This window comes from Trifolium pratense, linkage group LG5 (assembly GCF_020283565.1).
Source record: "Trifolium pratense cultivar HEN17-A07 linkage group LG5, ARS_RC_1.1, whole genome shotgun sequence".
NCBI lineage: Eukaryota > Viridiplantae > Streptophyta > Magnoliopsida > Fabales > Fabaceae > Trifolium > Trifolium pratense.
Genome location: NC_060063.1, coordinates 6,446,987 through 6,461,544, shown reverse-complemented (window position 1 = coordinate 6,461,544; position 14,558 = coordinate 6,446,987). Strand labels below are relative to the sequence as shown.

At 31.4% G+C, this 14,558-nt stretch overlaps 2 protein-coding genes across 2 annotated transcripts; one reads left to right on the top strand and one right to left on the bottom strand.

Annotated features, from left to right (window-relative positions):
• The first annotated feature begins 2,730 nt into the window (after nucleotides 1-2,730).
• Nucleotides 2,731-7,081, top strand: LOC123884581 (beta-glucuronosyltransferase GlcAT14A-like). Its single transcript, XM_045933706.1, has 4 exons — nucleotides 2,731-3,348; nucleotides 3,686-3,761; nucleotides 4,408-4,523; nucleotides 6,295-7,081. Exons 1-4 carry the CDS (start codon nucleotides 2,844-2,846, stop codon nucleotides 6,816-6,818), a joined length of 1,221 nt encoding a protein of 406 aa, XP_045789662.1. The 5' UTR covers nucleotides 2,731-2,843; the 3' UTR covers nucleotides 6,819-7,081.
• Nucleotides 7,082-11,152: 4,071 nt separating this feature from the next.
• On the bottom strand, nucleotides 11,153-14,437 carry LOC123885789 (FT-interacting protein 7). Its single transcript, XM_045935111.1, has one exon. The coding sequence runs from the start codon at nucleotides 14,304-14,306 to the stop codon at nucleotides 11,292-11,294; it is 3,015 nt and encodes a 1,004-aa protein (XP_045791067.1). The 5' UTR covers nucleotides 14,307-14,437; the 3' UTR covers nucleotides 11,153-11,291.
• Nucleotides 14,438-14,558: the final 121 nt, after the last annotated feature.

Below are 14,558 nucleotides of genomic sequence, written 5' to 3'. Positions count from 1 at the left end.
TCTATTATATAATATATTAATTTTTAGTCTCATGATTTTGTCAAATTTATTCGTTAAAGCGTAATTGAGCGGTGTAACATTTGAGGTGTAACATTACTCAAATGTTACACCGGTGTAATTTGATCCCTCCCTGTATAATCTATATATATATATATATATATATATATATATATATATATATATATATATATATATATATATATATATATATATATATATATATATATATATATTATCCGGTGAGAATTGGTAATTACTATGAGAAACGGAAACTATATATTAATAATAACCATCAAATTTAATTAACGCGTGAGATTAAAATCTGCTCACTCACTTAAAATCTCTCTTTTGAAGTGAACTGCAATTAATTAGCAGGATTTTCTAATATTCTCGTATAGAATCATGTGAGGTTTTAAGTGAGTGAGCGGATTTTAATTATATGCGTCAATTAAATCTGATGATTATTATTAATAGTTCTCGTTTCTCACAGTAGTTATCAGTTCTCACCGAATACATAGATAGATTTAACAATTAGCAAACTTATCTATTAAGTTTGAAATGTTAAAGTTTATTGAATATAAAACTTTGATAAATAATTTTGCAGTTTAAAAGTTTTTTTGAATCAAATTTGCACTTTAATTATTTATTTTTTTATCAAGTAGTTTAGTGTCTAGAAATTTCACCCTCAAGGTCGATAAAATGGATGATCAGGATTCGAACTACAACCCATACACATATAATAAAATGTCCCTATCAATTGAGTTAACATCATAGACTAAAAATTAATAATTTATATAATATCAAATTTCTTTAAATTTTTTTGCCTTAAACTCCAAAATTTTATACCTTATCCGTGTTAGACTTCACATTTGAACTTTAACAATTTTATACTCTTAAAGTAGGGAGATTGTCCATAGATTTGAACCGGTCACAATGCAACAACCTTACCCTTGTAAAAAGGCTTATAAAGACTTGGGAACTAAAATTAGGTATACAATTAAGATTAATTAAAGAACATGATTTTGGTAAAGTTTGGTAGTAGTTCTTACATTGCTTTTCATGAGCATGAGCTAGTTTGATGTAACATATTAAACTGATCAGAAAATTTTCCAATTTTGGCCATACACTTGCTGATTGGTAATTGCAACCCACATGAGAAAATGCATCAAAATGAAGGGTTATTATTGTAATTAAACTACACAGCTAAAAAAATAAGAAATTGTTCTTTACTTTACAGATTTCTTTGTTACATCCGAAAGGGGAGTCCCTAACCTCTTTTTGAAAGGCTTGCTCTATGATAAAGACACTTAAAAATAATAACACAAGGCAATAAATGTATAATGTATAACATAATAAGTTAGATAATTGAAAAATGTTACAATAAAATTAACATATCACCGGATAATTTATGTGAGAAGATTATAAATTATCTCCGTCTTAAAATATACTCCTTATATTTCAAAATATAAAGAAAAATTTGTCAAACAAAGTTGGTGTATTTAATCCAAATTTTTAACCAAACATTAATTTTTTTTGATCAATTTTTTCTTATATTTTAAGACGGAAGGAGTATGTCACTTTAGAAAAATGACACACAAATTAAAAAATAGTTGATTTTGTATGGAAAATAATTTACTCTTTATTACTCTTTATTAACAGCATGAGAAATGAGACATAGAATATGGGGCAATTGAAACAAGAAAGTAATAAATAGTAAGAAGTAAATAAACACAATATTAAATTCTCGTTAGATTATCTCAGTTGGTAGGAACATCAATTTTTATATGTAATAGTTGAAGTTCGAATTTCAGACACTCCACTTATTTATCTTAAAGGTGAAATTATAGCTATCAGACTATTTGATAAAAATAATAAAATGAAAACACAACATTAATATATTTCATTGACATCTAAGTTGAGACTTTTTATTTTACTTTATTAAAGTGGCTTATATTCTTGAGTGGAATTGGATCATCTCTAGCACCGCCCCTTGCTATCTATCTATTATGCCTCTAAGAGTAATGACTTAGATTTGAGCAGACCTGCAAGAGAGAAACCGCAGTAAAGGATCCATATCTATAGATGATGGAATCTAAATTTCCCCCGATAATAATTATCAGAGATATAGTTAGTTACACTAGTTACTAATTAGTTAGTCTAGTTAGTTACCCTATAAATAAGTCATCTGTACCTAATTTTCTTATTCATTGTAATTTTACTCATTACCATCCATACAAGTTTTCTAACTTTTCTCTCTACGTTTTCATGGATGTCATGTTTCTTAACATGGTATCAAAGCAAATATGGTATCCATCTTGAACAACTTTTCCGCTGTATTTCCTTAAGAAAATTGAATTTTCTCACTGTTCGTATATTTCGACCATTAATTTGAGGTCGAACAATTTCTAGTACACATTCACTAAATCAAATTTAAATAATCACAACTATTATTAATTTAGATCTATCAATACTTGAGATTATGAATTGTGTCACACAGTTACAGCAGATAATCGATTTCTATAGTACATGAATTCATGTGATAGAACTACTAGTAACTACTAAGTACTTGTTATGATGGAATCTACATATCTTATCAAACAATTTAATGACATATGGAGAGTCCTTGTTTCAAAAGAAAAGAATCTAAAAATGAAGTAAACCACACACTTCAAAATTTTCACTCTCCAATTAAGTCCCTTTATTAAAGCATTTAACTACCTTCTTCACATGTGTTCAAAAACAAACAAAAACTACCTTCTTCACTACTCAACCTCTCTCTAATATATTTTCTTCTAACTTCCTCTCCCATTTCCAAATTTAATTTCTTTACAATCATCTCTCAAATGGGTATCAAAATTTTCATTATTTCCTCAATCCTAACCTCAACATTATTCTTTGTTCTTTACATTCCAACCAAATTAACCATACCAATAATTACCTCAAACTATAGTCCTCCAAATCAAATTAACAAAACATTAAACATCTCAAATACCAACAAAAAATATCCAATTAGTTTTGCATACTTAATTTCAGGTTCAAAAGGAGATGCTACCAAGATCAAAAGATTATTGAAGGCTTTGTATCATCCAGGAAATTATTATTTAATTCATATGGATCATGGTGCTCCAAAAAAAGATCATAGAGATGTGATTGATTATGTGACTAATGAAGCTGTTTTTGGTGAAGTAGGAAATGTTTGGATTATAAAAAAAAGTAATTTTGTTACATATAGAGGTCCAACTATGCTTTCTACAACTCTTCATGCTATGGCAATTCTTCTTAGGAATTGTCAATGGGATTGGTTTATTAATCTTAGTGCTTCTGATTATCCTTTGGTAACACAAGATGGTATGGTGAGTGGCCTTTAATTAATGTTTGTTTAATTATATGATATCAATTGGATTATTCAAATTTCTTTATTTATATTTTTTATAAAATCATCAAAAAATTCCTATTATACATTCTCTGATTTCAAATATAAGTAAAACACAACTTTTCAGATTAATTAAATAATTAATAAATCTAGTCTATATTATAGATTATATTCATTAATTATAAAATTAATTTGAAAAGTGATTTTTTTTTTTACTTATCTCTAAAACAGTGGGAAGTATATATATATATATATATATGTTATTCTTATTTGACTTAATGTAAATTAATTATGAAATTTTCCAATTTTCAGATCTGATTCATGCCTTTTCTGGGGTTCCAAAACATCTTAATTTCATTCACCATAGCAGTCATTTGGGCTGGAAGTTGTAAGTGTGATTGTTCTATTACAATATTTTTCTTTCATTCAATTACTAATTTAGTCTCTAAATTATATAATTTAAATATATTAGTCTAAATTCTCAAAACTTTACTAAATTATTAAATAATATATGAAATTGGAAAATTTTGATTATCTATTAGGTAGCTCAATAATTAGTCTCAAAAATTATTTCAAGGAACTAATGCAATGGATTATTTTTAATCTTATAAATCATTTTAAAAATTTATTATTATTATTATTATTATTATTAAGAATTAAACTCTGTACGTTCACATGAACATAGCTCAGTTGGCAGGAATATTGCATGTTATTGTAGAAATCGGGGTTTAAACTCTGGTACTCCTACTTTGTTTTTTTTTTTTGACAAAATTCTGGTACTCCTATTTATTCACTTTAAAAAGTGAAATTATAGCCACTAGACTACTTAAAAAAAAAAATTAAACTCAATACTTTCGAGTTTCCAACATTGGCATGCACTAAACACTAATCTCTTGCACTAAACTTAATAATAAAAGTTTATTAATCTAACAAATAACTATTGCTTACAATTTTAGAAACAAAATTTGTGATTAACTCAATTTTTTATGACTTTTATACTCAAAATTCTAATATTTTTCACTCATATTTTTCAGCAATAAGAGAGGAAAACCAATATTTATAGATCCAGCACTTTATAGCAACAAAAAATCAGATATTTGGCAAGTAACAAAGCAGAGGAGTCTCCCAACAGCTTTTAAACTTTACACAGGTGTCATTTACTTCTTCCTTTAATCTTTAGATTATGCTATTTTGTTCTATATGCATATATTACTTTTCTTCATGGCCCATGCATTTGTAATTTACCTTTCTCATGTTGTATTTTAATCATTAAATGACTTATCTATAGCATGTGATGTTCTGAATCCAAACAGAGTATTCGTTAGAGTTTTCCAATATTTTTCATCCTTCGAGGTTAATATTTATTTTTGGTCTGTTGGGTTTATATATATTTCATTTTCATACATATATACTTCCACTATACTAAAATATAAGAGAAAATTGGTGAAAGAAAGTTAATGTATTTGGTTAAAAATTTGGACTAAATACAACAACTTTGGCAGGGACGGACTGGAGGGGGGGCGAGCAGGGGCTCCAACCCCTCCCTAAATATGTATACTATGTTATATATGTGTATATTATATCCTATAAGTGAATGGAGAGATTGAGTGTTTTAGTTGTTGTCTTTTTGTGTACTAGTGGTTCAAATAGATGATCATTTAATGTCTATGGGTTGCTAACGACACATCATATTTCCTAGCTACTTCTTTTTATACAATATCTAATCTAATACTATATGTCTGTCTATTCTATTTTAGAGTTTTGCTAATGATAATGAATTTAAATATAGAAATTTTGTATTGATAAGAGCATATTTTTTTTTTGTAATTTTAAGAAATTGATTACACGATTTTTTAGTCAAAATTACCATAACCGACTTTTAACATGTTAACATTTTCCTTTATTTTATCACAAAATTTTATTTTGTTTTAGGTGCTACAATGTTTGTAAAAAAAAACTATAGTGATTTTATTTTATATGTATTGTTTGTTATTAAAAAAAAAAAAATCAGCCCATTCGGCCCCCCGTCTCATTGATTTCTAGATCCGTCCCTGAACTTTGGTTGACCAATTTTTCTTTATATTTTGGGTCGGACGGATTACTTTATTTTATATGAAAAAAATTAGATTAGGACAAGTAGACAAGGATAAAGATTCTCTGCAGTGTGTATATATATATTTTTCAATAGATTCTCAGCCGCCATTGATTTATGAAGTCAAATAGTAACCAAATACATTTAGGGGTTTTGAATTTCGAATTTATAACGGTCAATTTTTTAAATTTTTTTAAGTAATAATCAGATTCTCAAGTTTTTTAGATAATAAATAGGTTTTTTATGTTTTCAACTTGCTGTACCGTTACGCTTCCGATTAACTCTTGTTATCTTGTTGTACCGTGGTTGATAATGTACAATAACATCCACCTTGTTGTGCCGTGCGTGGTTGAGTACCTTTTGTACTTATCCTCATTAGTGGGTCTAGATCTAGTACTACTTGTACTCTTGCTCACTTTTTTCATTATATATATATATATATATATATATATATATATATATATGCTGTTAATCTTTATGTGTCGCAATAACATATCAAATGATTTTGGATTTGTCCGAAGTTTGACAAAAATGATCTATATGATATAAACTTTCAATCCAACGGTGAATTTTAGTTTACCCCCTCGTGAAGCATGTCACGTCATCATTTGTGAGGAATCTTAAGCCACCATATTTCATGTGAGGCTAAAAAGACTGAATCTTGATATTACATACAAGAGATAATCGAACAAAAAAATTACAGGAGAATAAATTAAAACTCGCTAACAAACATTATTTTACCCATAATTATATTACATATGAACTTTATTTTTTACAAGTTTGAACTTCTAATCATTCATTAACTTGTTATTTTTATTAAAAAATTCAGGTTCAGCATGGACAATGCTATCAAGATCTTTTTCTGAATATTGCATTATAGGTTGGGAAAATCTACCAAGAATTCTCCTCTTATACTACACAAATTTTGTGTCATCTCCAGAAGGATACTTCCAAACAGTTATATGCAATTCCAAAGACTACAAAAATACAACAGCTAATAGTGATTTACATTACATTACTTGGGATAATCCACCAAAACAACATCCAAGATCATTAACACTCAAAGATTATAGGAAAATGGTTTTGAGTAATCGACCATTTGCAAGAAAATTTAAAAGAAATGATATTGTGCTTGATAAAATTGATAGAGAGCTTTTGAGAAGAAATCAAACACAATTTTCTTTTGGAGGATGGTGTTCTTCAGAATTACAAGGTGGAAAGCATAGAGTATGCAATGATTTGAAAATTGAGAATTATGGTGTTCTTAAACCTAGTTTGAACTCAAAAAAGTTGAAAAATATGCTCTCTAATATTATTTCATTTAAAAAATTTCATAAACAGCAATGTAGGTAAATTTAATTTCAATTTCATATATAATTTATTACTAGTAAAAAATTATGTCCTTTTATAATGGAAATTTTTTTGCATTTCAAGATTTATGTGGCGAGGTTAATCTATTTATTGTCGATGAAGGTTAGTCGGTAAGGAGTTGATTCACACTATACAAAAGTGTAGGTTCAAATTGTGATATATTGTTGTGTGTACTATAAATACCTTATCTAATAACGATAACGATTAACTTAAATATGGCTTTGCACTTGGTTAATCGATTTCTTTCATTTTTTTTTCCAAGTAGTCTAGTGGTTAAAATTTCAATTTTTTAAGATGATTAAGTGAGAGTATCAGAGTTCGAACTCTGGTTCCTGCAATAATTTGCAATGTCTCTGTCAATTGAGCTACGCTCATGAGAACGGTTAATCAAGTTCTCTAATCCACCTGATTAACTAAATCAATTTCCTTAATTATGTTAATTGATGACTATTTTTTTAACATCTTTACCATTTTTAGCTAATTATTTAATTTTCTTATATACAATAATCAATTTTTTAAATTAACTAAGTAATTGCAGGTGATTAACCTTATAATTTTTCAGTTATTGTAAAAATTAGAAGTTAATGGTGTCAAAAAGGTGAAAACCATCAACCTTATAATCGATAAGGTATTGGGTTAACTCAACACTATAAAACTGACTTATAAGGTGAAAATTGCTCATCACTTATAAACGGTAAGTGGTCTGATAGTGGAAACCTGATAGTAGAAGTATACTATATAATTAACTAGTTCTCAAAAATAATAGAAGTGTTACATAAATTCTTCCAACTAAAGTCATTAGATTTAGTTTAATAGTAAGGAATTTGGATAACATGTTAAAAGAAAAAAATTCTTCCAACTAAGGTCAGAATTCAACTATTTTTTGTTCATCCTAGTTTTTCAACAATAATTATGCGTGGAACACCAATTATCTTTTTAATGGTTGCTTTTAATTCTTCTTTATCATATATTCCAATCACTACTATGTTCTTATGGTCAACATCAGTGATCTCATCTATTCTTCCTGAAACATGTAAAATAAGTAAATATGGTTAATTAGAAATATAACAAAATTATAGACAAAGTATTTGTACACACAACAAAATATAAATGGAAATTTAATTTTACCTAATTTCTTCTCACTCCAACGGTTGAGGTATTTTTTTAGTTTGTTTTTTTTGTTCTCATCGATGTTATCATCAAGTGTAATAGTTGTTTTGAGCTACAAAAATAAAAATGCAAAATATATAGTTGGTATTCATCTTTCTAAATTCAACACACACACACATAAAGAAATAAATCACATGAAGGTTTATAACATTTCATGGTATATACATCGTGCATGTAGACTATTCGATTAATATTAAATAATTAATGTATTTAGATTATGAAAAATGTTAAACAGTACTTTAAGAACAATTGGTTACTACGTGTAAAGATGAATAAAACATGTGTATAAAAGAATTACCCTAACATGAGTATAGATTTCTTGAAATTTTCAATTCTTGTAACATGTACAAGTGAATACAGTATTATCTTAATTGTTTGACAAAAGATTACAAAGAAATACTCCGTCCCAAAATATAAGAGAAAATTGGTCAACCAAAGTTGATGTATCTAGTCCAAATTTTTAACCAAATTCATCAACTTTCTTTGACCAATTTTCTCTTATATTTTAGGACAGAGTAGTACTTACTAGTTAATTTAAAATTTTAAAATATTAATTAAAAGTATTAGTCATATTATTGCATATATCAATCAATATATTTTATTAAAAGGGCCTTTATGACAAACCTTGTTACCTTGTGAAACGGCTTGGGCTCAGAACTTTTCATTTTGAAACACCAGATCATTTTTGTGAATTGTGACTTTGTCTCCAACACTTCTTTCTTTCTCGATAGAATATTTGATTTTATGTTGAGAACTTTTTTATATAAGAAAGAATTATCAAAAACACTAAGACACAATTTTAGAAGAACAGATTCTCCTTTAAGACCTTCTCATGAAAAATTCTAACACTAACATGAATAACCTTTATCATAACAAGCTAGGAATCAAAGTATTTACATTGAGCACTTTTTTACTTTGCAATATGTGTGTCCAATATATATAGGGACAAACACATGGGTGGGGGGGAGTTTCATGGTTCTTAAATCTATTGTATCATATACTATCATGCTTTCATTTAATTCCATTAATAATAAGCATGCTTTTTCTTAAATCTATTTAACCCTAGAATGAATAATAACATATATGACGGATATGTCTTATTGAACTTAACTCATCCTTATAAAACCGGTTTGTAAAGTGAAGATTGTCTCTTATTTGTAAACTTTTGTCCAGGCCAACTCACATCCGATGTGGGGCTTCTTAATACACTCTTTCACGCTCAACACCATTGGACTTGGTGCGTGGATATAAATGGTGGGTGACCTGATAGCGGGTGGGCAAATTGATCTTGGAGAGGCTCTGATACCATCTTAGAATTGGGTGTTGGTCTAACTTATCCTTACAAAACCGGCTTGTAAGGTAGGGATTGTCTCTTACTTATAAACTCTTGTCCTGGCCAACTTGATATCAGAGCCTCTTCCACGATTTGCACGACCACTTGCTATCAGATTTCCGCTATCGGGTCACCCACCGTTTATATTCACGCTCCAAGCTCAATAGTGTTGGACGTGAGAGGGTGTGTTAAAGAAGTCTCACATCAGTTGCGAGATGACCTGAATATGTGTGGGCAATTCTCACTTTACAAGCCGATTTTTTATGATTGAGTTAAGTCTAACACCCATTTCTAAGAATATGAGTTTAATTAAACCTCATAAAATCGAGTTGTAAAGGGAAAAGTAATTATCGTCCTCACAAGTTTAACTCAATTCGTAATGTAGCTTCTTCAAAAAAAAACAATTTAACTCGATTGGTAATAACATTATATTTTATATGTATGAGCTTGAGCTTAAATTTCCATCACTTCCACTTATTCACAAATTTTAACTATTAGACTATTTACTTAAAACCAAAAGTAATTGACAAATATCTCCATTATAAAAATTAAAAGCCATATATCCTGTAAGACTCTCACTAGGATCAACACATAACATGGTAAGTAAGTCCTAAGTACACTTGTAATGTCCTACATTATTGTAAGATTCTGCTGCATATGCATTAACTGTCTCACATGTTTTATAATGTTTTAGCTTTGTTTAGGAACCTGACAAATTCAAACCTCAAATTAAGTTCCCTTTTATATGAACTTAGCTGTTATTTTAACTATTACTCGAAAGAAATCTATCTATTTAAATTGCTTTCAAAAGGGGAAAAACTCACTTACATTTGTTCTGTTATCAGAATCTTACAATTTGAAAATTGTGCATTTTTCACACTATGAAGTAGAATCAAGTAAAAAATCATTTGTAGTGCAAACCAGAAAAAGTTCAACTACAAAACCAACAGAAAGAATTTTTCTATGAATCTCACTCAGACAGTACTGAGCAATTCTAAATCCTTGATAACAGGTACTTTTTCCATACTTTCTGCTTGTGCTGTTGTGCAGATAGAGGTTCAGCACATTCACAAATATAACATATATGAAACACAGACACAAACACCGAACACGACACTGATAATAATTTAAAAATAATGATGCATTTAATTATAACAACATGTATCAGTGTTGTGTCGATGTCGAACACCTACATGTGTCAAATACCAAACATGCTTTCAATGTAAAGTGTCGGTGCTGCATAACATAAATTAGGATGCAAAACAAAAGGCAGTGGCAGGTTTCCAACGGTCTTAATTTTCTAAATGGCTGCACCAATAACTTATTAGTGCTTAACTTTATCCTCTTTTCACTGTTTTAGTCTACAATCAACGGTAACCTTTCATCCACTTTTAGACCACATACCAACAACACCTTTTTCCTCACTTTCGGCCTCATTTGTCCTTCCTTACTCTAAAACCATACCCAAAGCAGCTCAAATCACAATAAAAAATGAAAAATAAAGTCTCAATTTAGTCCTTCACAATTTTCTTGCGATCCAATCGAGTCCTTTATACAGGATACAAATTAGTCCTTCAATTAACTTCATAGAAGAACTAACGTGTCTCCTATATAAAAATATCATGAACTAATTTAAGTATAATATTTTGTAAGAGACTGAATTGAATCGCAAAATGCGAGACTACAAATTGAGTCTTTAGTCAAAAATGAATTAATCAATTGAATAACACTTAACTGATACATAGCAGAACATAAACAAACACAGTTAAAAGAACATTATCACATGAAGAACTATTTTATGAATCAATGAATAACAAACACTACTCAATATTGATGATATATACATAACAAAACATAAACACATTAAAAAAACAGTATCTTATTAAGAATTATTTAAACTACATAAATTAATTAAAGTAATTAAAGCAATAAGCTACTACATATCTTGATCATCACATAATCTGATCAGAAAAAGAAGGAAGTCTCCTAAAAAAATTAACAAAAACAGAAGGCATATCATCCCTAAACCTAGGATGCCTCAAATAATAAAACCCAGCAAAAAGCACAAACCCTTTAAAAGGCACAACATAAAACACCAAAGACAAAACCAAACACAACAAAGCAAAAATCCCAGTAGCACGAGGATCTCTCCAACTAAACAAAGCTTCTAATCTCTCACCTTGTGCTGCCACGTCACCGATCAAACATTGCGCCCTCCCCGCAAGAGCACGCACCCTATCGTACCTGATCCTAACCATTTCAACACTCCTCATTGTTGGAAACCCATCAAATTCTTCATCAAGTTCATCTAGACTCACATTATCCACATAAGACATTCTTGGATCCATGTTTTGTGGAACCCTCATTCTCTTCCTAAATCTTAGAACCAAAATCAAGAAACCATACATGAACAATGTTGGTAGAATCAAATTAGGACAAAACACAATTGCTATGAGAAGGATATGAACTAAAACCGTTGTAGAAGGGTTCACCCACGTGCGAATTCCGTCTAACCAATAAAAAATCGTCGTCGCACGTGACAAACAATTAACCAAACGAAACCAATTCGCTTTACTTTTCCTCATGCTCCAAATGTGAGTGTCTGAATCAAGCATGAACTGAACCACTTCCAAACCTAAAGCCGGTTCAGACCGGGCTAAACGAGCTGTAACAATCTTCATAGCAGTTTGACGCAAAACATCTTGTTGAGCCGGGCCGAATGGTTTAACATAATGCATTCTTGGTAGGATTGGGTTTATGTAAGCTTGCATTAAACTCAACCAAGAAGAACATGAAAATCTAACTGCAATTTCAATTTCACCCATTCTCCTCGCGCCACCTGGCAATAAAACAATCAATGAGTAAGAATTAATGTAGACACGGTTAGTGTCCAATGTAGACAACCGCACACGAATTTTCCCCATTCTAACATCTCTAGCATCTTTCTGGAACCTTCCATTATCAAATACTCCAATAGTTAACACAGTGCAAGGATCATAAACATCCCATGTGTATTGCTCATTCCACCTCGGGTTAAACCGGTCCACAATGGTTCGTGTTCGAACCCATTTTGGACCGTATTTACAAACCACATAAGCATCAGTTGTTCCACGTGTCCCATCTTTTGTTTTCACAGGAAGAAGATTCGTTGCGCCACGAATCCCAACTTCAAGTAAACCAATTGGTGGTTTTGTTAACTGCTTCGCCGAAGCACGAACGTCGCTGGTCACGTGAGCTGCTTCATCTATCACGTGATAGCCTCCTTCTAAACAAACTCGAACATGAATTCTACCTGTGTAAGAATGATTTTCCTCTGAACCACAAAGATTAAACCATCTTGACTTCACATCCGTTCGATCATCTGTTCTTCGCTCGATGGATGCCACGTGGATTTTTGTTCTGCCTATTGTTTTTGAATTTGAAACGTCTTCTAGTGTTAGAAGAAGAAACGGTTCAAACGGTTCAGAAGCTACGAAAATTAAATCTTCGTTCCATGTTGGGTTAGCCGAGCTGAGTAAACCGGTTCGACCGGTTTTATAAATCTGTGCGCCAAGTTGAGCCTTAACGTAAAGCTCTGGATGCCGAACCTTAGCTTCGGGACCTGAACCACCCGAACCTAGCTGTAAATCTTGGGTTTGGATAACCGTTAATCTCAAATACCAAAGCTTTGGAGAGAGATAAACTTTGGATCGAGTCTCCGGTATCAAACCGCCGGAATCTGACTGCCATGACTCTTGAAAAGCTTCATCCGCTTGAGTTCCGATCCATACGGCGACCATGACGTCATTTCCCGGCGAGGTTTCTGATTCAAGAGTGTACCATTGAGGTGCTAATGGACTATCAGGTGGAACTCTTTTAGGAACTTCTTGAAGATCAAACGACACCGTTCCAAGTGAACTCTCCGTTTTCAGTTTCTGAATCTCTTCGTTTTCTTTCTTCTCTGTTTCTGATTCTGACCAAACGGAAACTTCTAATGACGTTGAATTGAGTCCTTCTTTATCAAAAGCGAAAACCTGATCCCAATCTTTACCTTCAATTTCACTCTTTGTTCTAACAGTGTGAGTTCCGATCACAAGCTTAGAGTAAAGCGTTGAAACGGATTCCGATTTCGTCGATCGCTTCGCCTTCACGACACGAACATAGAGAAACGGCATTCGATCCACGAGATCGTATGCCGCACTTCTGCTTCGATCGTTGCTCAGAGATCGAAGCTCGTGATCATTCACATTCAGATCAGAACGTTTTTGTATAACTTCGAACTGTTTCTCCTTCAATTTCACTTTCTCTGTTTCAGCAATAGGCGGATTCACTATCTCCGGTGACGGTGCCGGAGTAACAGCCGGTGTCGGAGATTTCTCTGCCGGAGTTTCTTCCTTTGGCTTTTGATTTTCCTCTTGTTTTGTATCTTCTTTCTTTTCTTCATCTTTTTTCTTCTTTTCAGAATTTTCTTCTTTTTTCTCAGTGTCACCGGCTGATTCAGTTACCGGTGGATTCTCTTCTGTTTTCTCTACTTTCTCTTCTTTCTTCTCATCACCGGCTGATTCAGTAACAGGTAAAACCTCATCTACATAACAAACTTTCAATCCAAGTTCACCTTTAATCTGAGAGAAAACGCTCCTTTTCTCTAACGGATAGTAAATAATCACTTCTTCACCGCACTTAACAAAAGTGCTTCCAGAAATTTTGACTTTCCCCAAAAAAGTACTTCTCTTCCCCGTAGTTTTCTTATCATTATACAAATTCACCTCCAACGTTTCAGTAACCATTGATTCTTTGTCAAGAACCAAAAACTCAAGTTTCTCATCCCATTGTGGATTGAGATCTCGAGATTTCGTTTTTGTTCTCTTCCTTTGGCCGTCGAAATCGACGATCGCGTAGGCGCTCGCCGTTCCTTGACCATCTTTCGGCATTAGGTTTTTGGCATTGATGACTTCGACGATTAGTTTCCTTACAGAAACTTCCGCCATTGATGAATCGTTTTTTTTTTTTTTTAGGTTGAAGGTTTTGTAACGGTTTTTTGAGTTGAAGTGAATGAGGTTTTGTTCTGTTAAAAGTGAAAGAATGAATGAATAATGAATGTTATGAGAGAGAGAGAGAAAAGGGTAATGACTATGAGGCTTTTATAGGGGGTAAATAAGAGAAGGAGCGTGGACACGTAGGATGAGATGTGACACGTGGCGAGATCTAGGAACGTGAGTGAGGTAACTGAGTCAGCGTGC

What these genes read in the sequence shown, in the direction of transcription:
- LOC123885789 (XM_045935111.1), bottom strand. Translation starts at nt 14,306, where the DNA reads ATGGCGGAAGTTTCTGTAAGGAAACTAATCGTCGAAGTCATCAATGCC.
- LOC123884581 (XM_045933706.1), top strand. Translation starts at nt 2,844, where the DNA reads ATGGGTATCAAAATTTTCATTATTTCCTCAATCCTAACCTCAACATTA. An exon ending in AGTCATTTGGGCTGGAAGTT is followed by an intron (nt 3,762 to 4,407) that starts GTAAGTGTGATT and finishes CATATTTTTCAG; the next exon opens with CAATAAGAGAGGAAAACCAA. An exon ending in AGCTTTTAAACTTTACACAG is followed by an intron (nt 4,524 to 6,294) that starts GTGTCATTTACT and finishes TAAAAAATTCAG; the next exon opens with GTTCAGCATGGACAATGCTA.